The 27,016-nt window shown below is 43.4% G+C and overlaps 2 protein-coding genes across 7 annotated transcripts in view; one reads left to right on the forward strand and one right to left on the reverse strand.

Moving 5' to 3' along the window:
- LOC128930367 (uncharacterized) overlaps positions 1-27,016 on the forward strand; it is a 47,526-nt gene that overhangs the window by 11,962 nt on the left and 8,548 nt on the right. For 2 of the 4 annotated variants that reach the window (XR_008478327.2, XM_078358499.1), the window contains one exon: positions 7,586-10,534. The exons of the other annotated variants lie outside the window; for them this stretch is intronic. Coding sequence is in view for 1 of the 2 variants with exons in the window: in XM_078358499.1 (XP_078214625.1) it covers positions 7,586-7,855 (270 nt within the window). In the remaining variant the exon portion in view is untranslated. Of the gene's footprint in view, positions 1-7,585; positions 10,535-27,016 lie in introns of those variants that run through there. 4 annotated transcript variants of the gene reach the window in all.
- On the reverse strand, positions 351-25,817 carry EPCIP (exosomal polycystin 1 interacting protein). Of its 3 annotated transcripts, none has more exons than XM_017967130.4 (3): positions 25,723-25,817; positions 11,158-11,336; positions 351-5,179 (listed from the first exon to the last, which is right to left on the reverse strand). In XM_017967130.4, the coding sequence occupies exon 3, from the start codon at positions 5,113-5,115 to the stop codon at positions 4,456-4,458; it is 660 nt and encodes a 219-aa protein (XP_017822619.1). In that variant the 5' UTR covers positions 5,116-5,179; positions 11,158-11,336; positions 25,723-25,817; the 3' UTR covers positions 351-4,455. The 3 variants fall into 3 exon arrangements, with proteins under 3 accessions (XP_017822619.1, XP_078214624.1, XP_008984841.1); XM_078358498.1 differs by having other exon boundaries at positions 11,158-11,352; XM_008986593.5 differs by lacking the exon at positions 11,158-11,336.

Consider the following 27,016-nt stretch of genomic DNA (forward strand, 5'->3'; position numbering starts at 1 on the left):
CATAGATTTGTACTGGCTCGTCAGAGCTGATTGTGTGTCATGTCCATAGCCCTTACATAGTCCCCACACTTGAGAAAATACTCCTCCAGTATTTGAAAACAATTATTTGATTCAGCAAAGAAGTTCCTTTCGTCATTGACTAACAAGTGACATTCTAACATATATCTTTGTTATTTAACTGTCCTGTTACTCCTAACTTAAATGAAAATATCAACCAATACTTATACCAAGACTATACATGCTCATCAGTTGCGACCCTAGGTCGGCTTTGTATACAAGAGTTTGTCAAAAATCAATGAAAGCATTCATTGAGAACTAATGACATACAAAGAGTAAAGAATAGTCTATGGTTTATTACCACCTGTAATCATTTATTGTCATTTGTAAATTGTGCACTACACATCATTTACATTAGGAAAATTGAGACAAACTTTGTACATACCCATCTACATACTTTTTAGAGAGTAAAGTAAAAGCAACTTGAGTAAGAAAGTAAAGGAATAATGGCTACTCCATGGGCAGGGCAGTGCTGAGGGCTGCTGGTTGCTTATTTTTCCAGTTATTTCTTGGTTACATGCTAAACAAGGGATGGGTTATTCATGAGTTTTCCAAGAAAGGGATGGGGGCGGGCAACTCCCAGAGCTGAGGGTTTCTCTCCCTTTTAGACCATGTAATGTAACTTCCTGATGTTGCTGTGACATCAGGAACTAACATGGTGCTGGTTGGAGTTGTAGCAGTGAGGATGACCAGAGATCACTCTCACCTCCGTCTTGGTTTTGGCTAGCTTCTTTACTGCAACCTATTTTTGTCAGCAAGGTCTTTATGACCTGCATTTTGTGCTGACCTCCTATCTTATCCTGTAATTAAGAATACCTGACCTGCTGGGAATGCAGCCCAGTAGGTCTTAGCCTTAGTTTACCTATCCTCTATACAAGATGGAGTCACGCTGGTTTAAATGCTCTGACATTTCCACTCTCCTTTTTATAAGAGAACCCTTAATCCTAAGGGTTGTAGAGAAATGAAGGTCCATCTTTATAGCTTCTGCAGGCTGAATGGGGCAATGATATTCCTGCCTAACCCAAGGGTCTCATATCCAGAATAGAGACGAGTTCAGTCAGAGAAGGTGTCAGTATGGAGAGGGCCATTCCAAGCTCTGACTAAAGGTGATATAACTAGTTTCCACACTTTGGTGAAATTAGGTAGAGAGAAACAAACATGCTTCAAATTTTGTTCATAGGAGCATCATTTACTCAATTGTTGAAAGCTGTCAATAGCTCAAAAGAAACATTTATTAGACTCCAGAGTGAACCCATCAGTGTTGGTCTATTTCCTTTGGGTCAGGGGTCTCCTCAGTATCATCCCTTCACAGTTGCCATAAAGATGTTACCAGAAAGGGGTCCTAATCCAGCCCCCAAGAGAGGGTTCTTGGATCTCACATAAGAAAGAATTCAAGGTGAGTCCATAGAGTAAAGTGAAAACAAGTTTATTAAGAAAGTAAAGGAATAAAAGATGGCTGCTCTGCAGGCAGCTCAGCCCACCCCACCCAGCTTAGCTTTGGAGAGCTGGTGGTTAAATTAATATCAGCCCACCACTGGCCAGAGGCAACAAGCTACTAGCCCCAGGCCAGATGGGTACCATTGGCATAGTTTGTTCGACCCACATTAAATTATTTAAAACAAACAAAAATGCTGAATGGCATGCTGACATTTACAAATTGTGAGAATTCACAAAGCAACCTGGAATTCCTCATTCTCTTGAAGGAGGAGAAACGGCCCCATCAAATTTCCCCATGGCAGCACTGGGTTGGAGCTGAGCCACTGTAGAGCTTCAGGTGGGAGTACACCCTTACTTACCCACCGTCCCACCACTCCCTGTTGTCCCCAAAACCCTGCAGCTAAGTGCCAAATGCCATTTATGCCCATGCCTGTGCCGGGAATGTTCTCTGCCCACTCTTGATCATGTAGCAGCACAAACAGAACCATGTGTTTAGTCCAGAAATCTGAAACCTCAGGCTTGATTTATAACTAGATTAGCTTTCCTTTTCTATTGGTTCAAGTTCCATTAACTCAGTTATTTCTCAAAAGACTCACTTAAAACATATGTGAAAAGGATTTGAAACTATTAAAAGCTACCAAATGGAAGATATTTATAGGATACATATACTTTCTAACATCATTTAATTTTATGCTTTATTAATAAAAATTCATTCAAATTCAATTTGTTATATTTTCAGTAACTAATGACAGTGAATATATTACTAATCTTCTCACTTGTCATTTCTTGCTTTCCTTTCTCCTCCTTTTTCCCCCTTTCCTTATCCTTTTCTATCACTTTAACATTATCTCTGAAGAACAATGTCAGGAATGAGGTCACACTTTTCTATTAAAATTCATACTTTCATCTATGTTTTGGCCTAATTTCAACACTGACATGGACTCATGCTAATTAGCCTGAATGGCTAAATCCCCCACCAATTAAGCTAATGTAGAAATTGCAGGTTATTTCAGTTACTCTACGTTAAGAGAAAAAAAAAAACATGATGTATGTGATCTAAAGTCATCAACCTCAGGACATCCTGTTAAGATATGGACTATTTCGTATCATCATGGTATCACGAATGCTATAAACTTTCAACGTCATTGCACTCCAGGTTTAGACATTTGTATCACAATTGCCATGGATTCTTTTTTTTTTTTTGAGACAGAGTTTTGCTCTCGTTGCCCAGGCTGGAGAGAAATGGCACGATCTCGGCTCACTGCAACCTCCACCTCCTGGGTTCAGGAGATTCTCCTGCCGCAGCCTCTCGAGCTGGGATTACAGGAATGTGTCACCACGCTGGGCTAATTTTGTATTTTTAGTAGGGATTAGGTTTCTCCATGTTGATTAGGCTGGTCTCAAACTCTCAACCTCAGGTGATCCACCCATCTCAGCCTCCCAAAGTGCTGGGATTACAGACATGAGCCACTGCGCCCATCCTGCCATGGATACTTTTTTGTTTGTTTGTTTGTTTGTTTGTTTTTTGAGACGGAGTTTCGCTGTTGTTACCCAGACTGGAGTGCAATGGCACGATCTTGGCTCACCACAACCTCCGCCTTCTGGGTTCAAGCAATTCTCCTGCCTCAGCCTCCCGAGTAGCTGGGACTACAGGCGCGCCCCACCATGCCCAGCTAATTTTTGTATTTTTAGTAGAGACGGGGTTTCACCTTGTTGACCAGGATGGTCTCGATCTCATGACCTCGTGATCCACCCGCCTTGGCCTCCCAAAGTGCTGGGATTATAGGCATGAGCCACCGCGCCTGGCCTCATGGATTCTTTATAGTCCACTTTTATGTCAAGTTGGGTCTTTATGAGTGAAAATTTTCTTGGTACAATAATGAGTCCATTTAATTTTTTAAAACAGTATGTTGCTTTGGTTCCTTATATGAGCACACATAAAAACATTTTGTGTTAACCATGTCATGTAAAATGTCTTCACTTTGCAATCTTAAACAAATAGAACTGAGACTTAAAAGTTTTTTTGTTAATTATCTGTTAATAATTTGAGCACTTTTACCAATAGAAATAATGTTGTAAGTGGTTAGTAGATTCCCAGGCTAGCCCCTAATGTGGTTAATGGTATTCATCTAAGTTCTGATTTTTGGAGCAAGAGGAAAAGGAGAAGGAGAAGGAGAAAGAAGATGAAAATGAGAAAAGAAATAGGGAAAGTGGTATAGCAGGGGCAAAGACAGAAGATGCAAAGAAAGGTAAGGAACGTGAAAGGCTGGAAGTGAAGAACTTTCCTCTCGGTTGAGCCATGCTCTAAGCCAAATTTTGAGATAGATGCAAATGCATTTTGTGTCCTCCACTGTTCACTTCTGCATCCCTCTTCCTGGAACCCTGGTCCCTCATTGGGTCCTAAGGTCCCACCCTATCCATGCCTGTGTTACCTCCACCCCAACAAATGCAGTCTCTGAACTCTTATTTCTCAATGCATCTGTTCTTAGCAACGTATTTGGAAAAGATCAGTTTCACAGAACCTAATCATTTTATAAAACTCATAGTCCCCAAACCTCTGAAATTGATTATTCTCTACTTAAGGGCATTCCAAGCAATGTCACAAAATGAAACAGAAAAAAATTTAAGGTAGTATTTTGAAAGAAGATATGTTTCTTGGGGGTCCCCTCCTAGGTGGAGCTCCACTAAGCAGTCTCTAGGGTATATTGCTTTCTCCATTTCTGGTGGGACATTTCCCTGCAGGCTCCTGGTTGTGGAGATGTAGCTTAGCTGGCTTGCAAGACCTGTCCCTGGACAGAATCACGTTGGTGTTTTGGTTTCTTTTTCTTTTGTTTTGCATGGAGCCAGTGGAGAGAGGTGCAGCTGTGGGTAGGGATACCTATCTCATGGCCTTATTTCCAGATTCCTTCTGCAGATTATCCATTGTTTGCCAAAGTTAGAGGCGGCTGAACAGTTACTATATTAGTAAATAAATGTGACAACATAGCTTTTGTTGCTTGGCATTGGGAAGGTTTTAAGGTAAGAAAAATCAGGAAAGTTGTTGGCAATGCTGGTAACATTTTCAATACTATACGATTTTAGGGACGAGTCCCTGTTGAAAAGAGCCATATCTAAGAATGAAATGTACATACACGGCTGCCAGCCTTTGTGTAACCACATGGGCTTCTCTCTGGAGTCACTGTCCCCACCGCTATGGATGAATAAGCTCTGCTCTGGGAAGCGATGCTTGGCCTCCATGTTGATGCGCAGCCTCTTCAGACCACAAATAGCCAGGTATTCAGTGGGGAGAGTGTTGGTACTGCACAAGGAAAGCTTCAGGTCTTGGACCAGTGTGAAATTCAACAGGCGGCCCAGCACTGACGTGTCCGTGAACCAGATGGTCAGACGGCCATTGTAGCTGGTTCGCTCCACAGTGAGGGGCAGGACAGTTTTACAGCTGCACATCAGGTTGGCCAAACTGTAGTCACAATCCCGGATGTCTACAGAGCAGCTGCAGTTCCGAATGGTGTTTTCCTTTGTGAAGATGAGCGTGCTGTTCTTCTGACCTTTGGTGAAGCTGTCAAGTGCAAAGACGCCCAGAGCGCTGATGAGAAGGAGACAGGGCCTGGGAGGTGGGGCCATTCTTGCCCAGTGTGAGCCAGCGTGTCCGTACCCCACCTTTGTGAGCCAATTTGTTGGAACTTACCTGAAAGAAAACAGGCAGCTTTATTACAACCTTTCATTTGAAATACACGACTTATGGAAAAGGAACCCCAGAAGAAACAAATAGTAAACATTTCTTTCTCGCAGTTCTAGTAACTGTTGCTTGCAGCTCCAGCACTGGGAAAGCTCTTTTCTCAGCACCTCGTCCAGAGACAGCAGCCAAACCTCTGAGCTCTGCTCATCCAAGGTATAAAACTCCCCACGATGTTGGCTCACAGTGAGACCAACGTGCCAACAATGCAGCTAGAGCGATGCCAAAGCAGATGCCAGATGGGAGACCTACCACATCCTATCTACAGGCAGGGATTTGGAGTGGAGAGAGCACATTCTCTAAACATCCAATTACCAGTATCTAGCACCCAAAAACCCCTAAACATACCCATGTTCTCCTCCCCCCCAATATCTGGCTTCCTGGAATGCAGGAGACAAACACTTCTCTGTTGGATTCATCTATCCAAGTGCTACCTATTACACAGCATAGCATGAATACCAATGAAGCAGTTAGTTAATGGTAAATTCTCATTTCTAAGTAGATAAACATGCCTCCTGTCCCCATCACATTAATGTTCATGGGTCCATTCATCCTTTTCAGCCCCTCCTACAAATGTACCTAGGTAACTGTGATAATAGACAACACAAATACTAATCAACCGCCATTTAATCACAGTTATTTTGATTTCACTACTCTGCCAGAAAAATTTATGAATACGTGGCTGAAATGTGGTACGCTCTGCCATAATGCTCATCTCATCTCATTCCAAGCACACCACTATTGCAGGGCTCCAAAACAAAACCATGTATAAGAACTTCTAAAAAATCTGAATAAGGTAGGGATGCATGTGTCATTTAAAGAGCAACAATGTCCAGTTTGCGGGGAAATGCCCTGCAGCATCTGGCATATGATAGATGCACGGTCCTCCTTTGCGGTGTGACTGCAACGAAGTGAGTTGAATGTTAGGGCAGAGTGCACCACATTTCTGTTTGGGACAAGTAATCATATTCCCCCAGTGACTGAAGAGAGAAACCAAACAATAGAATTCAGTCCCTCTCCATGTACTGAGCTCCGTGGGTGTGGTGGGATGCTTGGCATGAGACGTCTGAGTGGGAGGGCCCAGAGCTTCCGGCAGGGCCACTACAGTAAGGGTCAGGGAGCAACAGAGGGAAGGTCATTCATAGGAGCTGGACGCGTCCAAAGAGTATGGTGACAGCAGGAAAGAGGCTAGGCAGACAAGCAGCAATTAGGGTGTAAGATGAGGTCACAAGGCAATTAGAAATCCAAAGGAACCAAAGTTGAGAATGCCAGGGATCAGGTACACAGGCAGGAGACACAGGCCACAACCCTGTGGCTGAAGTGCCAGGAGGACAGAAGTCAGCTCTGCCACGTAAACCTGAAGAGGTTGAGACATTGATTCACAGCAATTGTGACTACATTCCTGCATTCATCCCTTCATCCCTCCCTTCATCCTTCCCTCCCTCCTTCCTTCCTTCTTTCCCTCTCTTCATCCCTCCCTCTCTCCTTCCCTCTTTCCCTCCCTCCCTCCCTTCCTTCTTTTCCTCCTCCCTTCCTTCCCTCCTTCCTTCCTTCCTTCAACTAATGCTTATTGAAACATGGCAGGCCTTCTGCTAGCCATGGGGGTACAACTCAGAACAAGACAACGCAGGGCCCACCCCTCATAGAACTTGTGTCCCAATGAAATTGATTCTGCTTCCAATGGGCTGGGGCATCAGAGCCCAAGGCCAGGCCAGTCCTGCATGTGAGGGCAGAGAGGCTGCAGCAGTGGGGAGGAGGCAGAAGGAGGGCAAAACGCAGGCGTTGGGCAGGGCCCAGCCTGGGCCGTGTGCCAGGCCCTGGCTTAGGCCAAGCAGAAGAAACAAAGATACAAAAGACCTGGAGCTCAATCCTCCAGGACTTATCCTCAAAGAAAAAAGGCAAATAAGGCTGAACTGAGAAGAGCTGTGCTGAACATAGAGACAGTTATGAGAACACAGCAGAGAGAGTGATTTGATTCTACATAGGGGACTGGATAAGGCTGTTTATGGTGCTTTGTGTCTATTTTAAAGTTGGCACAGGATTTTCTTAAAGGCTTTATTAATAGGTACATTTTGTCATGGAAGAAAGAGCTTTGAGAAACATGGAGAACAAGAGTCTACCCCCCTTAGGAACAGTGAATAATTTGTTAATTACAAGATAATTTTAGACAATCAGCTGTCCCAGATTCCACTGGAGGCCTCTGGGACTTCATGTCCCAGTAACCTTGTCATCCCAGAACCAGGAATACCGTCAACAGCGTTGCCCCACTCTGACCCCAGCCTTAAAAGGAAAGGGAGAGAAGAGGTCTATTCATCAGCCCGGAACCTGGTGAGAAAAGTGTCTGCCTCCCTCTTTCAGGTGCTGATGCTGTTCAGAGGCAGCCATGGAAGAGGAGAGAGATCAGAAGAGAAAAGGATATTGGTTTGCTGGAATGTGTGGGACGAGAATTTCCCAAAAGGATTTGTGAGCAACTTTCCAACAGTCAAGGCCCTGGCTGGACCTCAGGATGGTCCCTGGCTCCTGGACATCAGGAAGCCCCAAGGACAGAACAAGGACATGCACCCAGTGGGGGAAGTCTCACTAAGAGGGCAAAGAGTGGGGCAAATACCCCTGGCAACCCATTTATAGGGACTGCCACAGAGATGCCAGTTGGACATTTTCCTCCTTCAGTCTACCATGATTTTTTTTTTTGAGTTGGAGCCTCGATCTGTTGCCCAGTCTGGAGTGCAGTGGCACAATCTCAGCTCACTGCAAGCTCTGTCTCCCAGATTCAAGCGATTCTCTTGTCTCAGCCTCCCAAGTAGCTGAGATTACTGGCACACACCACCATGCCTGGTTAATTTTTGTATTTTTAGTAAAAATGGGGTTTCACCATGTTAGCCAGACTGGTCTTGAACTCCTCACCTCAGGGTGATCCACCCATCTCGGCCTCCCAAAGTACTGGGATTACAGGTTTGAGCCACCACAGCCAGCTATACTGTGATGATTAGTTCAAGGTTTTTGTTCACTGGGGTAAACACCTTGACAGAGCAGTTTCTTGGCTACATAGTCCCAATTTCCTGCACAGTGCCTAGCATGTAGCAAGGACTCAACACATTTCATTGAATGAATGAAAAAACATAGTTTACCAAATGTCAGTGTACTCAAACTCTTTTAACTGCTAGCTATAAAAATCCAATTAAGACTGACTTGAGGAAAAAAAATCTGCTTACTTATTTGAAAAATTAAGGAAGGATTTCAGGCATGGCTTGATCCAGCTACTCAAAAAGAAGTTGTCAGAAATGTCTCTCTGTTTTTCAGTTTTTCTTTCTCATTTGTGGGCTTTATTCCCAGACAAGATCACTCCTTCTGGGGCCAAGATGGTCACTAGTAGATCCAGGTTTACTTTCTATCAGCTGAGCAACCTCTCAAGAAGAGAAAAAAAAAAATCTCTTTAAATAGGACCAGGCTGCTGGATGTGGTGTCTTATACCTATAATACCAGCATTTTGGAAGGCCAAGGTAGGAGGATTGTGGAAAACCAGGAGTTTAAGACCAGCTTGGCCAACACTGTGAGACCTAATCTCTACAAACAGAATAAATTGGTTGGACGTGATGACACGCACCTATAGTCCCAGCTACTTGGGAGGCTAAGGCGGAAGGATCACTTGAGTCTGGTAATTGAAGGCTGTGGTGAGCTATGATTGTATCACTGTCCTCCAGCCCAGATGACAGAACAAGACTCCATCTCTAATAAATAAATAATTATGGCTGGTGCAGTGGCTCAGGCCTGTAATCCCAGAACTTTGGGAGGGCAAGACAGGCAGTTCTTGAGCTCAGGAGTTCAAGACCGGCCTGGCCAACATGGTGAAACTCTGTCTCTACCAAAAATACAAAAATTAGCTGGGCATGGTGGCATGTACCTGTAATCCCAGCTACAGGGAGGCTGAGGCAGGAAAATCACTTGAACCTGGGAGGCAGAGGTTACAGTGAGCTGAGATTGTGTCACTGCACTCCAGCCTGAGTGACAGAACAAGACCTTGCCACCAATAAATAAATAAATATATAAACAAACAAATAAGTAAAGAAATAAATAAATATTAGAAGGCAAAAATACATTGGTCTCCTGAGTCACATGCTCAGCTCCGGAGCCAATGAATGGGATCAGCCACATTGCAAACAACGGACTGAGGGTAAGAAGGACGGTTCTGCAAAGGGCAATTGGGAGGGACTATTAGAAAAGGGCCAGGTAGACAACCAGAAAAGTGGGTGTCCACAAGACCCACGGGGTGAGCATGCGTGAGCAGAGCAACTCTGCTCCTCTCAGTCTCAGCAAATGCCAAAGCACCACATTTTTTTTTTGAGACGGAGTTTCGCTCTTGTTACCCAGGCTGGAGTGCAATGGCGCGATCTCGGCTCACCGCAACCTCCGGCTCCTGGGTTCAGGCAATTCTCCTGCCTCAGCCTCCCGAGTAGCTGGGACTACAGACACGCGCCACCATGCCCAGCTAATTTTTTTTTTTTTTTTTTTGTATCTTTAGTAGAGACAGGGTTTCACCATTTTGACCAGGATGGTCTCGATCTCTTGACCTCATGATCCACCCGCCTCGGCCTCCCAAAGTGCTGGGATTACGGGCTTGAGCCTTCGTGCCCGGCCGCCAAAGCACCACTTTGATAAAACGCACTCTAGGAGTGCAGGTGTCTGTCTGACTTTGTGGGATATACTCAGAATTTCAAATTGTCTCCTTTGCTGGAAGGCCCCTGGTTTTTACCTTCTAAGAATCTTCAAGGACTTTTGCAGGGAGAGCCTTTGGGGAGTGCATTTATGGGAGATAAACTTGCTTATCTCTCCACGTCCTGGCTTCACATTGTGTTCCTTGGGGTGCCCGGGGCCTGGCTTTCTTCCACCTTTAACCCCAGAGCCATAACTCAGATTTCTACTTGAGACTGCTTCTTGCCAAGGCATCTCATCAGCTTCTGACTCTTGAGCCTTTCACACTTTCTTGTCTTGAGTCTTTGCCCTAATTGCATTTCCACTTTAAAAATGAAAATCACAGCCAGGCCTATGATCCCAGCACTTTGGTAGGCTGAGGGAGGCAGATCATTCGAGGTCAGGAGTTCAAGAACTGCCTCGCCAACATGGTAAAACCCTGTCTCTACTAAAAAAACAAAAATTAGCAGGGTGTGGTGGTGCACACCTGTAGTCCCAGCTACTCAAGGGAAGCTGAGGCACGAGAATCCCTTGAACTCAGGAGGCAGAGGTTGTAGTGAGCCAAGCTTGTACTACAGCCTGGGCGACAGAGTGAGACTCTGTCTCAAAAATAAAATGAAAACCACTTTTGATTTCAAATTGAACTGACTTCCAAATTAAAATTTCAAATTGCTTTTGATTTTTAAATGCTGTAAGGATTTAGAGAGCGTCACCTGATTTTTCCGCAATTAGAGTTATTCGTCTTTTGTGTTAGGACTATAGAGTTTAGAACGTTATTATTTATGACATTACAAATTTGTTTTGGGCAAATGCTTCAAATGCTGCCCTCCCACGGACGCAATATCTCCTTCCTAGTAATATCTTCTTACAAGCAGAACTAGTCTGGTTTGAAACATTCCTTTTGAAGCCAGGTATAAACGTTATCTTAACATTAGCTGTAATCCTAGATTGAGAAGGAATCTGTGGAATTTGTTTTGAAGTAACTGATGGCTGATCTCCTCGATTCAGAACACTCTGCTTTTATGTAGCTATTTGCTAGTATTGTTCTTAAGATTTCTTCAGCTGCAGTAGAAAAACAATATTCAAACTGATTCTGAATAGTAGTTCCGGTTTTTAAACATGTTCAGTGATTTAAAGGCTCAAAGCTTTAATAGCCATACACAGTTTTTAGCATCTTGACTGAAAAATTTGGATGCATACACATGCCCTGAGTTTTATCATGGTTGCATCAAGCTACTTACTGTGTCTTACAATCGAGGTGTATCAGAGACTTCTAGTGCCCATGAATGCCATGTTCTCCTCTCCTTCCTTGGCACACTGTTGGACTTTATTTCTGAGCTTCTGGCAGTGAAGTGGTGCCATGTGCTTGAATTCTGGCCAATGGAATGTGGTGGAAGATTCCACGAAGGAACTGATGGTCCTAGAAGATGGCAGAACTGTAGGCAAAAGGTTGACTCCCCGAATGATTGTATGGAGCAGAGCACACCCCTCTTACCACTTAACGGCATTAGTCTGTGATGTCAGGGAGGAACAGATCTCAATTACTCTAAGCCACTGATATCTTGAAGTTTGTCAACACAGCCAGCCTACCCTGCTAGCTGGGTACAATACAGCAGGTGCTAATATTACTTTGCAACTTATGATTTTTACATCCACTTTTCTCAAAAGAAAATGAGAAATCAACATTTAGAGGACATTTATTGGATGCTAGGCAAATGGCCTCAGTCATGGGGAAGCAAAAATGAAGAAGATATCATCCACAGCCTCAAGGGACTTGAACGTTGCTGGGAAAACTTGGAAGGTACTCTGGGAACAAACAACTGAAATTAGAAGACAATGTGATTGGTAGTTCTTAAAGATGCAGATGGAGGCTGGGCACGGTGGCTCACACCTGTAATTCCAGCACTTTAGGAGGCCAAGGCGGGTGGATCACCTGAGGTTAGGAGTTTGAGACCAGACTAGCCAACATGGTGAAATCCCATCTCTACTAAAAATACAAAATCTTAGCTGGGTGTGCTTGTGTGCACCTATAATCCCAGCTACTCAGGAGGCTAAGACAGGAGAATCACTTGAACCTGGGAGGTGGAGGTTGCAGTGAGCCGAGATCACACCACTGCACTCTAGCCTGGCGCCTGGCAACAGAACGAGACTGTCTCAAAAAAAAAAAAAAAAAAAAAAATTGCACATGGAGTGGTGGGAAGGAAGAAATGGAAAGACTCCCAAAGGTGTGCTCTTTGAGCCAGGCAGAGAAGGGGTTCAGGTTAGGAAAGGAGAGGCAGTCATTGACACAGAGGTCAGAATGACTAAAGTCCTCCATATGTTTAGGGCAAGTATAAAACGTCTTGAGGTCCATGAGGGGGATGTAGGCAGGAGGACAGGGTTAGACAGGGCCTTGCTGGTCAAGCTAAGGGGTTTGGATTTTCTGCTGGCGGTGACTTGGTCTCCAAACTCTTCTGACCATCACCCCATCTACAAATAAGTAAAAAACCCTCCCCAATAGATGTCTCTGTTAATTTATAAAGGCCATTCATGTACTACCATAATTACATATCAACTGTATTATCTACAATGCACAAACAGTAGAATTTCTAAAAATTTGAGATGAAAAAGAAATAAAAATGAAAGTTTGAATATTTTCAGCTCTACCCCACTAGCTTGGCTTGCAAACCTCCTGCGATGTAGACTCCCTCTTTGGAGGGAGAGTCTCCTGCAAGAGACAACAAATGAGGCAGTAAAGGTCTGCAGCAGGAGACATGTGCTTAGATCTTGTTTAAGGAAGGTAACCTAGGCTGCCAGGGAGAGACTGAATTGGAGGAGAAGATACTAGAGTCAGGACAATGAGTTCTAAGGAGGGAACACTTTTCTTTTGTATTTTCTCTAACGATTTCCACCTCTCCATTTGTTGACTCCTTCTAACTCCAGGCTCTTTGGGTAAATCTGTTTCAACATCTGGAATCCTTGAGAAGGCTGGGATGAGGATGAGGCTCTCTTCCTCCTATAAGCATGCAGTTGGGACACCTGCTAGGACCTCTGGGAGGGAACCAGTAAGACAGGGAGGAGGAGAGCCCAGTGGACAGCACAGGAAAGCATTTGTCTCACTCTGTCGCCCAGGCTGGAGTGCAGTGGTGCAATCTCGGCTCAGTGCAACCTGCCCCTCCTGGGTTCAAGCAGTTCTCCTGCCTCAGCCTCCCATCATTGTCTCATTCTTAGCATCCCAACGCTGTCTGGCTGGGAACACTACTCCTTGAGACATCCACTGTGAGCCCTGATAGCCATGAGAAAAACATAGCTCATTTTCTCAGAGTTAGGAGCTTCTGGGTGGCTTCATCAGCCTGGCAGCAAGCCCAGCTGCTAGTGTGGGCTAGTTATGGCAGGCTATGAGTCGGTAGAGCGTCTCTCCAATCCCCAGTTCCCCTGGAGGTGCCTTTCTCTTAATTCCTGGTCATCCATTCTTTCCAGGAGCCAGTGCTGAAAACCTGCTCACAGATTGGGGTCTGATACCAGTTGGTTAAGCCTTAATCAGAATTTCAAACAACACATTCTTGCCCAAGGGTATTTGCATGGTAAGCCTTACAGCTACCTTGTTCCTCATTAGAGAGACTGCAAGGATTAAATAGAAAGTATGGGAGGAGTGTGGGGCAGAGACTCCACACTAGGGCTCCAGAAACGAGTGGTCACCTGTTCTCAGGTCCAGCGCCTGCTTATCCAGGGCTGTGCAAACCCTCCTCCCATGTAGGTCAAGGAGGGGTGTTGGCTACTCTGCTATGTGGATGAGATGCCCACACAGGCACTGTGTGAGGGCTTTAGGTGTAGGACCTTGAAATGCTCTTGAAAAAAGGGATTTTTATTTTTAGCATTTTTCTTTTCTTTGGCTTTGTCTCACGAATGCACTGCAGGAGGTAGTTTAGAGATAAACACTACGTAAGATGATATTTGATATCTTCCTTGTTTAATATTTTGAAGCTTATGAAGTTGAAAGCTAATTTGGGTCCCTCCCCAAGGTTTTCTTACTGTGATACGTGTTGCCTTTTATTTCTTATTTGCATTCCACAACAGCACATCTTCATCCTTGGTATGAGCCACTGAATTTTCACAGGCCCTTACAAGGATCTAATGCTGAGGTCACCATTCTGTGCAGCCTCTGTGGGTGAAGATCACTTCTCTTTCATTGCGGTTTACACAGTTCATTGTGAGGGGCAGGAAATGAGTTCCTGATAATTCTGATGTGTTCAGAATCTCGTTTGATTTATATGGTAGGATCTAAACTATATGCTATCAGCTGATATATTTGCTCATCTAGAAAAAAAGGAAGTAAAACTCATGTCTCCATAAGTTGGAATTATTCTGGCAAAATTAGCTTCAAGGATACAATTTGGGTTTTAAGAGGACACACTTTAAAATACTTTTGTGGCCGGGTGCGGTGGCTCACGCCTGTAATCCAAGCACTTTGGGAGGCTGAGGTGGATCACCTGAGGTCGGGAGTTTGAGACCAGCCTGACCAACATGGAGAAACCCCATCTCTACTAAAAATACAAAAAAATTAGCCAGGCGTGGTGGTGCATGCCTGTAATCCCAGCTACATGGGAGGCTGAGGCAGGAGAATTGTTTGAACCTGGGAGGTGGAGGTTGTAGTGAGCCAAGATTGCACCATTACACTCCAGCCTGGGCAACAAGATAAAAACTCCGTCTCAAAAAAAAAATTTGTGACTGTTCATGTTGAACTCACTAGTATATAGTCGGATCAGTCAGAGAGCCTGTCTGAGTCTTATTTCTCTTGACATGGCATAGGATGATAATCCAACTACACAGGTTACAAGAGCAAAGTAGATGCATGTGATTATATATGTATATGTGTGTGTGTGTGTATAAATAGTAGTATATTATTTATTTTGTTTAGAGACAAGGTCTCACTATGTTGTCCAGGCTGGTCTTAAACTCCTGGGCTCAAGTGATTCTCCTGTCTTGGCCTCCCAAAGTGCTAGGATTATAGGTGTGAGCCACCACAGCCAGCCTGAATAGTTCTATATCATTATGTATATTGTAGTTCTCATAAGTACTCATAGATATACTACAATATACATAGTACTATTCACCGACAATGATATTTTGTAATATCGGAGTGATAGTGAAAACAAATATATTAGCATAACCCAGAATTTCATATCCAGCCAAACTAAGCTTCACAACTGAAGGAAAAATAAATTTTTTTATGAACAAGCAAGTACTCAGAGATTTTATTACCACCAGGCCTGCTTTACAAGAGCTTCTGAAAGAAGCATTACACATAGAAAGGAACAACCAGTATTAGCCTTTCCAAAAATATACCAAAAGTAAAGAGCATCAACATAATGAAGAATTTACATTAACGAAAGGACAAAACAGCCAGCCAACATCCAGTGGCAGTAATTCTAAATTTAAATAGACTAAATCCCTTAATCAAAAGATGCAGCCAAAACCCAACGGTATGCTGTATCCAGACCCATTTCACATGCAAGGATACACAAAGACTCAAAACAAAGGGATGGAGAAAGATTTACCAACCAAATGGAGAGCAAAAATAAATAAACAAATAAAAAACAGGAGTTGCAATTCTCGCCTCTGATAAAATAGATTTTAAAGCAATAAAGATATAATGGTAAAAGTATCAATGCAACAAGAAGAGCTAATGATCCTAAATATATACGCACCCAATACAGAAACACCCAGATACATAAGACCTATAAAGAGACTTAGACTCCCTAGACTCCCACACAATAATAGTGGGAGACTTCAACATCAACATTAGATAGATCAATGAAACAGAAAATTAATAAGGATATCCAGGACTTGAACTCAGATCCAGAACAAGTAAACTTAATAAACATTTATAGAACTCTCCACTTTAAATACACAAAATATACATTCTTATCAGTACCACATCACACCTACTCATAGGTTTAAATGAAATATTGATCAGCCATTATTAAGCACAATTGTTGGCATAAAAGAGGTTTTTAATACCCATTTTTAGAATAAAACAACATTCCTGTTCTCTCTCCCTCTTTTTCTTCCTCTGTCTTCCTCTCCTTCGTTCCTTTTTTTTCTTTCTTTCAAATATATATATATATATATTATATATATATAATATATATATATATATATTAGCATGTTCTGTGAGGGCATCCCAAAAGTCACCCCAAAGAAATCTGAAGTAACTGGTACATTTAATGCATTACTTGTATCAAGCATTTGATTAGAGAGAAAACAGGTGCAGCATAAAACAAAAAGGCCTCTTTGTGTGATTTTTCCTGTAACAAATCAAATCAGATTTATCATTATATAAATTAGAACTAGCCCTCACCAGCAGCTAGGCTTGCTGCCAGGTTGATGAAGCCACCCAGAGGCTCCTAACTGAGAAAATGAGCTATGTTTTTCTCATGGCTGTCAGAGCTCACAGTGGATGTCACAGGAGTGGCGTTCCCAGGTAAGCTGTCCCCCTGTGAATTCTGAGGATTGTGAGGTCCTGAAATTACTAGTGAGCTGATCTGGAAAATACAAATTAATTGATTCAATTTCTACTAATTTAAATGTGCGTAAAATGTTTAAAGGAATGGCAGGAATATGGGATGTGATCAAACACTTTATTTCTGATCTCCTACTGTGCCTAATGGATATTAAGATAGGTCAAATATTGATCCCTAAAGGTGCCTGTATCCTAATCCCTGGGCCCTGTGAATACATTATCTTGCATGGCCACAAGGCCTCTGCAGACATGATTAAATTATGAAATTTGAAATGAGGAGATGACCCTGGATTATCTGGGTGGACCCAATGTAATCAACAGGGTTCTTTTTTTTTTTTTTTTTTTTTTTTTTTTGAGACGGAGTTTCGCTCTTGTTACCCAGGCTGGAGTGCAATGGTGCGATCTCGGCTCACCGCAACCTCCGCCTCCTGGGTTCAAGCAATTCTCCTGCCTCAGCCTCCCAAGTAGCTGGGACTACAGGCGTGCGCCACCACGCCCAGCTAATTTTTTTGTATTTTTAGTAGAGACGGGGTTTCATCATGTTGACCAGGATGGTCTTGATCTCTTGACCTCGTGATAACAGGGTTCTTATAAGACAGACACAGTAAAAGATAGAGAAGAAGGCAATGTGACAACCGAAGCAGAGATTGGAGTGATGTGGCTACAAGCCAAGGAATGCCAGCAGCCTCTAGGAGCTGGAAGGGGCAAGGAATGGATTTTTCCCTTGGAGTTTCCAGAAGGAACCAGCCCTACTGACATCCTCACAGTAGCCTGGTCAGACTGGTTTTGAACTTCTGACCTCCAGAAGTGTAAAAGAATATTGATGTGTTGTTTAAAGCCACTAAATTTGTAGACTTTTTTTTTTTTTCTGAGACGGAGTCTTGCTCTGTCACCAGGGTGGAGTGCAATGGTGTGATCTCAGCTCACTGCAACCTCCACCTCCCAGGTTCATACAATTCTCCTGCCTCAGCCTCCTCAGGGTCCTGTAGCTGAGACTACATATGCATGTCACCACGCATGGCTAATTTTTGTATTTTCAGTAGAGATGGAGTTTCACCATGTTGGCCAGCATGGTCTTGATCTCATGATTTGCCCGCCTCTGACTTTTTGTTTTTTTGAGATGGAGTCTTGCTCTGTCACCCAGGCTGGAGGGTGGAGTGCAGTGTCATGATCTTGGCTCACTGCAACCTCCACATCCTGGGTTCAAGCGATTCTCCTGCCTCAGCCTCCTGTATAGCTGGCATTACAGGTGTGTACCACCACACCCAGCTAAATTTTGTATTTTTAGTAGAGATGGGGTTTTACCATGTTGGCTAGGCTGCTTTCAAACTCCTGACCTTAAATGATCTGCCTGCCTTGGCCTCCCAAAGTGCTGGGATTATAAGAGTGAGCCACTGCGCCTGGCCAGTGTGTAGAAATTTTTGATAGCAGCAATAGGGAATGATTACAGAGATGATGAGGAAATTAAACCACAACATCCCACCCCTCTGAACCAAACCAGCCCTTCTGTATTCACAGCCCTGCAGTGTTTGCTAATTACATGACGTGGTTTATTCCTCTCATTAGCCTGGATCATAAGCTCTCATTGTAAAGCTCAATACTCCTGTGGAATAGTCACACTATATTGGACCCATCCAAGCCCAAACGGATACATCTGGATACATCTTATGAGTTGAGGGGGTGGCTGTCCTCAGGTGGTTAATTGCATAAGTGGAATTGTTGAAGAAGAAAGAAAAGCAAAGATGATATGTGAGGTCCCGGGGCAGGGATGAGCAGAGACATGGGACCGTGGCATTTGTGTCTTTCCAGCCCAAACCTATGCCCTGTCAGGTAGCAAGCAGAAGCTGCAAGAAGTGCTTTTAAGAATTCTGAGATGTTGGCTGGGCACAGTGGCTAACTCCTGTAATCTCAGCACTTTGGGAGGCTGAGGCAGGTGGATCATGAGGTCAGGAGTTTGAGACCAGCCCGGCCAACATAGTGAAACCCTGTGTCTACTAAAAATACAAAAAACTAGCTGAGCATGGGGGCGGGCACCTGTAATCCCAGCTACTCGGGAGGCGGAAGCAGGAGAATTGCTTGAATCTGGGAGGCAAAGGTTGCAGTGAACTGAGATCGCACCATTGCACTCCAGCCTGGGGAACAGTATGAGACTCCGTCTCAAAAAAACAAAAAAAAAATTCTGATATATGAGGCACAAGTGGCCCCTTGCCCGGGCAAGAAAGGGTGACACTGAGTGGTGAACAGAGGCATTTTCCCCACTTCTGTATTGAGTACAGCTCAGCTCTAGCACAGTGAGGAATGACAGACCAGTGGCACCATTTGACCCTTTCTCAAGAGCAGACTGGGGCCGCCCCTGGACATCATCAAGCAACAGGGAGCCCCATGGCCAAGGCAAGGGATAGTCAGCATCCAGTGGGGGCAGGGGACAGGAGAAGACAAAAGGATTGTTGCACAGGTAAGACACCCCTGGGGACTCTAAGAAACAGCTGGAGGAGACTATTTTGTAGACATAGTGGTGCAAGGGGGCAAGGACCTGCATCAGGTAGGTGGGAGTGCAAGCCAGCAGAATACAAGCTATTCGTGTTCATTTAACCTCATCTGTGCCTGCTGGCTGGTGAAGCCAGAAGCTCTTCAGGTATCACCTGGATTACTGGTTTGAGATTAAATTGATTGAATCATAGAAACAGACTAAAGTGATCAGGAGCTTAGAAGAACCGACTGACTGAAAAGCGGATATTTTATTTGGAAAGCCCTGAGCTCACCTGGGTGTTAATTTCACCCACTAATTTGCTGCCTGGGTGCCGGGCTTCCTTGCTCTTGGTTTACTGTGGGGGTGTATGAGTTGGTTTTCATGCTGCTGATAAAGACATACCCAAGCCTGGGCAATTTACAAAAGAAAGAAGTTTAATGGACTCACAGTCCCACATGGCTGGGGAGGCATCACAATCATGGTGGAATGTGAAAGGCACGTCTCACGTGGTGGCAAACAAGAGAAGAGTGAGAGCCAAGCAAAAGGGATATTTTTCAAACCATCAGCTCTCGTGAGACTTACTCACTACCTCGAGAACAGTATGGGGGAAACCGCCCCCATGATTCAATAATCTCCCACTGGGTCCCTCCCGCAATACGAGGGAATTAGGAGAGCTACAATTCAAGATGAGATTTGGGTGGGGATACAGCCAAACCTTATCAGGGGTGTCAGATTTCTGATGCCTTCTTGCTGATGGCAGTTTCCCTCGTCCTTAGCACAGGGCCTGGCACGTAGCAGCACTCCACGACTATTTATATTTTCCAATGAGTCCCTGCATTGGCTAAGTCAGTGAGGCATGTAATTGATCGTTGACTCTCTCTTTTGCCTTTTACCTCCTATGATTGTCAAGTATTACCAAATTAGCAAGCAAAATTCATCCATTTCTTCAGCGACTTTCATTGAATGGCCCAGCCACGGCAGAGAAACCAGAATGAGTTTCTGTGTGTGGGTGACAGGGTGGGAATTTGAGCTTTCTCTCCTTTGGCCTAGCTGTGCATCATCTTTGAAAGCCATTGAATGACATCCGGCCAAATCCCAGGAGTCACCTCTCACCTCCTGTGACTTTACCAAAGGCCTGGTGTAGGTTCCTGGTTGCTTTACAAGTTCCCTGTGAATCTAATGAGGATGAGGGTGAAATACACTTGCCTAGAGTGGAGACTGTGAGCCCCAAGTCAGGCCTCTAATCACTGCCCTTCCATCTTATGCCACACACCCTCCAAGGAGCTAAGGAAAACATGAAGAGAGTTAGTATATTTTGGTCTCACAGATATTTGTGAGCATCACAAAGCCCTTCCCCTAATCGCTCTTGGTTGAGAGATTACAACAGCTCCTGCTGAAAAACTCCCCCACAACCTAACCCTTCAGAGTCCAATCTTGCAAAGCTAACTCAGGAAGAACTTCGCTCAAATTACTGGGCCAGTGTGATGTGAGTGTGAAGTTGCCAAGGAAAATGAGTCAGACACTAATCCCTTTGCTAGGAGATGAGAAACCAAAAAAAAAAAAAAAAAAAAAAAAAAAAGCAAAAAAGCTGGCAGACCTTTACTATTTTAATTACCTGCTTCCAGAACAAGAACAGTAAAAGGGAATTCAGATCTTCCACGTAGAGTTGTTCCTTCCTACATTCCAGCAAAGGACCTTGAACTATTTCCTTAAGATATAAGCCTTAGGCTTTTTTCCTTTCAACTGTGTTCAAGCTATAGTTCTGACCATCCATGTTGGGAAAAAAATAAGAATTAAATTTTTCTTTGCTGGTTTTAGTTACAAATATTGAAACCAATGGACATTTAAACCTTGTTTCTTTCTTGGAAGATTTTTCAGAGTTTTAAAATGCCTCCCAGAAATGATGACTAAAGGTAATGTGGGAACCTGGGACAAAAAAAAGGGGACAATAGGTAAAATCTAAGGAAATGTGAATAATGTTTGGACTTTATTTTATTTTATTTTATTTTGAGACGGAGTTTCACTCTTTTTACCCAGGCTGGAGTGCAATGGCGTGATCTCAGCTCACCGCAACCTCCGCCTGCTGGGTTCAGGCAATTCTCCTGCCTCAGCCTCCTGAGTAGCTGGGATTACAGGCATGCGCCGCCATGCCCAGCTAATTTTTTGTATTTTTAGTAGAGACGGTGTTTCACCATGTTGACCAGGATAGTCTCGATCTCTGGACCTCGTGACCCACCTGCCTCGGCCTCCCAAAGTGCTGGGATTACAGGCTTGAGCCACTGTGCCCAGCCCTGGACTTTATTTTATAATAATAATGTGTCAGTAAATGTACCACACTAATGTAAGATGTTAACTCTATATGAGAACTCTCTGTACTATCTTCATGATTTTTCTGTAAACCTAAAACTATTGCAAAATAAGAATTTTATTTAAAAAGAGTGAGTCCTGATCTCACTGATGACTCTTCGAAGATTAGTTTTGCGACAGCAGCAGAGCTCCAGTAGATAATCTGGCATCACAATTTGGGCTAAACCGAGTGCCCATGAAATAGTGTCTAGGCACAATTCCAAATGAATTCTTCAGACCTCCTGGCCACAGAGAAGATTCTTTTTAATGACCCAGAGACCAGGCATTTTAGAGATGCAAATTTGAAGTAATCCTTTTATGGGAAATGGATCAAAACTGGAAAAGGAGAGGCACCAAGGCATGTTGTGGGGATAAGCCTTGAGGAGAGAGAGAGAGAGAGAGAGAGAAAGTATGTGTATGTGTGATATCTCACTGGGTTTTCTTTCTTTCTTTCTTTCTTTCTTTCTTTCTTTCTTTCTTTCTTTCTTTCTTTCTTTCTTTCTTTCTTTCTTTCTCTTCTCTTTCTCCCCTCCCTCCTTCCTTCCTCTCTTTCTTTCCATCTTTCTTTTTCTTTCTTTCCCTTCCTTTCTCTTTCTTCTCTCTCTCTTTCCTTTTTTGAGACAAGGTCTTGCTCTGTCACCCAGGCTAAGTGCAGTAGCTCACTGTCATCTTGACCTACTGGGCTCAAGCAATCCTCCCGCCTCAGCCTCCTGAGTAGCTAGGACTATAGGTGCGTACCACTGGCTAATGTTTTAAATTTTTGTAGAGACGTGGTCTCACTGTAGTCCCAGGCTGACCTACAACTTCTGGCCTCAAGAGATCTTCCCACTTCCCAAAGTGTGGGGACGACAGGTGTGAGCCATTGCGCATGGCCCCATTGTGTTTTCTCGTTCTGCAATCTGGGCCCCATTCCCCTCATCTGCTTATGTTTCCCTCTGTATGTGGGGATGATTTCTGTTTTCTATCCACTGAGAAACCATCTTTATCTCTTACACTGTCTTCCAATCTCTCCTCTTTCATGACATTTTATTAGGTTGGGGGAATACGTGACAGTTCTTAATTGACTCAACCCTATTTTTCTTAGAGTGCTGTATCAGTCTATTACAAAATAAATTTTAAAAAGAGCTTTTGTAAGCCAGTCTGTTATCACATAGAGCCTAATACCTAGTTGTGTTAGATTTTTAAGCCACTTCAAAAAACCAGACTTTTGCTGGGATCATTCTATTGTAACCATTCTCATCAGGTTCCCACTGAATCCCACCACCCCCCGCCACCCCGTACCAAATCCAGTGATTAATTTCCTGGTCTCATTTCGTTTGACTTCCCACCAGCATCTGACTTAGTTGCCTCCTCCCTTCCTTTCTGTTCTTCCATGATGTCATGTTCTCCTGGTTTTCTGGCTACTTCAAAGGCCACTCCCTCTCAGTCTTTTGGCTGGCATCCGATCTTCTTACCTGTCATTATTGCATGTCCCCAGCTCAGTGCATGGCTGTCTTCTGTATGTGCGTCCACTCTCTTGGTGCCTGCCTGTTGTCCTGTGACATTAAATACCAGCTAGATGCTGACGGGGAGCTGAGATAGGTCTCTAGATCCTGACCGCGTCATGCTCACATGCCTCACATTGTTTCTGATAGCTCTTTCTCAGTGTCTAGCAGACATCTCCAACTTAACGCGTCAAATACATAGCTCCTGATTTCCAAGAAAGTTCAGACTCCTATGAGAAATATTATGGCATCAATAATTCACTGTTCTTCAGCCCTGTGTTCCCAAGGCTAAGCTAGCTAAACATAGCAAATGGTCACCGATAAAGTGGCAACATACTTGAAAATAGAAAACGTGACACATGTATGTTGTGTATTGAAAACTGAATGAAATCAGGAACTATCCATATTTTTATTCATGAATTGATTTAATGAGTGCTTCCTTTGTGCCAGGCACTGTTAAGTGTTTCCCATGTTTTATGTTATTTTAAATCCTTTCTGTAATACTTCAGGTAGATATTAGGGCCCCATTCTTTTTTTTTTTTTTTTTTTTGAGACAGAGCCTTGCTCTGTCATCCAGGCTGGCACTACCTCAGCAGCTCACTGCAACCTCCACATCCCAGGTTCAAGAGATTCTCCTGCCTCAACCTCCCAAGTAGCTGGGATTACAGGTGGTATACCACCATGCTCAGCTGATTTTTGTATTTTTAGTAGAGACCAGGTTTTGCTATGTTGGCCAGGCTGGTCTTGAACTCCTGACCTCAAGTGATCCACCCACCTCAGCCTCTCAAAGTGCTGGGGTTGCAAGCATGAGCCACCACATATGGTTTCATTTTCATATCAGGAAATGAAGACACAGGGAGATTAAATAACTTGTCCAGGGTCACGGAACCAGTTAATAATGGCTAAAATTTGAACCCAGACAGTCAACTATACTCTGAAGAGTCATGGTGGAAATTACAGTGCTATTTCCTACTCCAGGGTCTTGGGTCTATTCAAGTGAAAATCCATGCATTGTATTCTATTACTAGATGCTGTGGCCTTTAACCTAAATGTGTATAGAACCCTCATGCTAACTGCGATGGTTCGAATGTGTTCCCTAAAGTTCACATGTTGGAACTGAATCCCCAGTGCAACAGTGTCGAGAGGTGGGAGGTTTAAGAGATACCTGCAAGAGGGCAGTGCCCTCATGAACGGATTAATGCTGTTATTGAGGAGTGCGTTGGTCATCTTCACAGTAGGTTTCAAATAAAAGGATGAGTTTGACCCCTTCTTCTCTGTCTGTCTGTCTCTCTCTCTCTCTCTTACGTGCATGTACATGCTCTCTTGCCTTTCCACCTTCCACCGTGGGGTGAAACAGCAAGAAGGCCCTTGCTGGCCACAGGCTCCTTGACCTTGGAATTCCCAGTCTCCAGAACCATAAGAAATAAATCTCTCTTCTTAAGTTCATAATCAGAATAGAGGACAATATGAGCAGAGTGCTGCTTCTGCTAACATAGGTATGGAATGTGGGACAAGGAATTCTCAGAAGTCCTAACCAAGGAGTCCTAACTAAAATATATGGCAACTGTACCTTTCTGCTTGACACAGGTCGTTGAGAGAGTGAATTAGGCAATGAATGCAAATCTCCGAGTTTTTACTTTGAGTGACTTGGTAGACACCCAGTTAATTGCATCACCGGGGTTCACATCCGCAGCTTTGCACAGCTGCCCTTGGTCCCACGCCCACAGAACCGTGAGGTCTGCCTGTTCTTCCCACTGGGGCTTATTGACCTGCTAGCTCCCACAGACTCAGACACAAGCCACTGGGCACTGAATTTTAAAAGCTGATAATGAATTTTAAAAGCAGTTAAGCAGTGAAAAATATTAGTGTGGAAAAGAAAGCCGAGAAATCCGAGTCAGCTCTTGAAAAGCACCCATTTCCATAAATACTTTATTGAAACTTATTTTCAGAAAATGCTAATTTCCGTCAGAAAAAAGTAATGAAAAGTCTTTTTTTTCTTCCAAACATAGTGCATTCTTTAGCCTAAAAAAAAAAAAAAAAAGCGAAAAGCTTCTCAGGGATGGCTCTTCTCAGTAAAAAAATTTTTCAAGCAAATGAGGTCTTTTTTTTGGGTATTTTTTAAGGATGGGTTTTTTAAATAAATATCATGTACAATGTTTTTGAAATATTTCCTGTCCTCAATATACTCCAACATACTTTTGCTAAAAACTTTCCAAAAATCTGCGTATTAAACAAAGAAATATATGCAGGACTGCGTATGGTCTACAAATTTTGAATTAAAGCATTCCCCTCCTCGTCTTGCCTTTTGCTACATTATTTATCATGCTTTTTCACTTTTGAATAAAAGACCAATTTTTTAAAAAATGAGAACTATCCAATCCAAATGTTAATGATCATCCAAACTTACTTTCTTCTCTTTCTTTGTTTTCTAATCAGCAAACTCTATAAAGCCTGGTGTGTAAATAGGCAGTAAATATAATACTATTAAAAGACAAAACAGAGCAAAGAAACAATATCAAGCCAATGTTTTGGGAGTTCCCACTTTTCTTTGTGATCACAATAAGGAAAAGAGCTACGTGTCATATCTCTTTTCCTTGTTATTTACCATTGAAGACTAACAGAAAAGTCTAGTTAGATATTTTAACATAGAGACAAGATTTCAAGGAGATATCTGTTGGATTAGCCTTGAGTTTGTCTTTTTAGGGTGTAAATGAGAAGACCATTTCATTCTTTGCTTAATGCACTGAAAATCTTTCTTTTTTAAAGGCAGGATCTCTGTAAAGAGGAATCTATATGCTTGGAAGCCTAAAACGTGTTTCACAGTGGAAGCCACTCATACATGTATGTTATGGGTTCAGGAAATGCAAATGCAACTAGAAGGTGACCCTGCCAATGGCTCTTCCAAACGTCACAGTTCCTGCCATGCAGCAGAAATTCTGAAGCTCTTAAAAACTGTCTGTTAGACTAGACATGCTTTTTAAAAAAGAACAGAGAAAGTACTTACATCTCAGAGTTCCACCGTGAGGCCTCGCCTCTCCACTCCACAGACCTCTGCCTGGCCGCGGATCCTTCACCCTGGCTTGACAGCTGGGTTAATCTGCAAGCCAGGGTGGAATGCGTGGTCTTCCACGTGCTGTTCTTTTCCGTCTTCAGAAGGCCAGCGGCCTGGTCATTTCCATGGCAACCAGGAGGAAGCGGCTGGCCTACCAGTCTCATTAGCTGCACACAGGAGAGAACCTGACTTGGTGACTGCTGGCCACTCTTTTTCGGGGTTCTAAACTGGGAAGTTTCTAAAAGAAACTGAGGAGACTGTTTCTGTAGGCTGATCCCAAAGGATTGACACACACGGAAGAAATTCTACTTTAGCAGGAAATTGAATGGATTAAATGTAGGGCGTGGAGACTCCTTGATACTTTTACTTTCATTGTTTATTCCACCTTTTTTGGCCTGATTAATTACCTATGGTAAATGCCTGCACTGGTGTCAAAAGTGTCCTCTTGTGGTTGTTCCAAAGAAAAAATGAACTCATTTCAACTCCAAAGATAGACATTATTCTCTCTATCTCTTTTTAAGTTCATTTAAAAAATGTTAGAAGCCACAAAACCAATAAATATGTAAAAAATATTTTATATACATTAACTGATGTCTTAGTCCATTTGGGCTGCTACAACAAAATGCCATTATTTGGGTGACTTATAAACAACACATTTGTTTCTCACAGTTCTGGAGGCTGAGAAGTCCAAGATCAAGGCACTGGCAGATCTGTTTTCTGGTGAGGATCTGCTTCCTGGTTCATAGGTGGCACCTTCTAGCTGAGCCCTCACATGGTGGAAGGGAGACAACTGTGGTTTCTTTGGCTTCTTACAAGGGCACTAATCCCATTCATAAGGGCTCCACCCTTGTGACCTAATCACATTTTAACATCTCCACCTCCTATGCTATCACATTGAGGATTAGGTTTCTGTATTTGTGTTTTAAGGGAAGATAAATACCTGGGATTTAACAACTGATGAGGTCTCACTAAATATGGGAGAAAAAGATAAAACAGGGGTTCCCAACCTCCAGACCAGGGACTGGTATCAGTCCATGCTACAGCAGGAGGTGAGCAGTGGGTGTGCAAGAGAAGCTTCATATGTATTTACAGCTGCTCCCTATCACTCTCATTACCGCCTGAGCTCTGCCTCCTGTCAGATTAGCAGTGGCATTAGATTCTTATGGGAGCACATTGAGAATGGTATTCTATGGTGAACTACTGTGAACTGTGCATGCAAGGGATCTAAGTCGCATGCTCCTTATGA

Source organism: Callithrix jacchus, chromosome 21 (genome assembly GCF_049354715.1).
Source record: "Callithrix jacchus isolate 240 chromosome 21, calJac240_pri, whole genome shotgun sequence".
NCBI lineage: Eukaryota > Metazoa > Chordata > Mammalia > Primates > Cebidae > Callithrix > Callithrix jacchus.

Bases quoted from the DNA above. Each gene is read 5' to 3' on its own strand.
- EPCIP (XM_008986593.5), bottom strand. From the start codon at position 5,115: ATGGCCCCACCTCCCAGGCCCTGTCTCCTTCTCATCAGCGCTCTGGGC.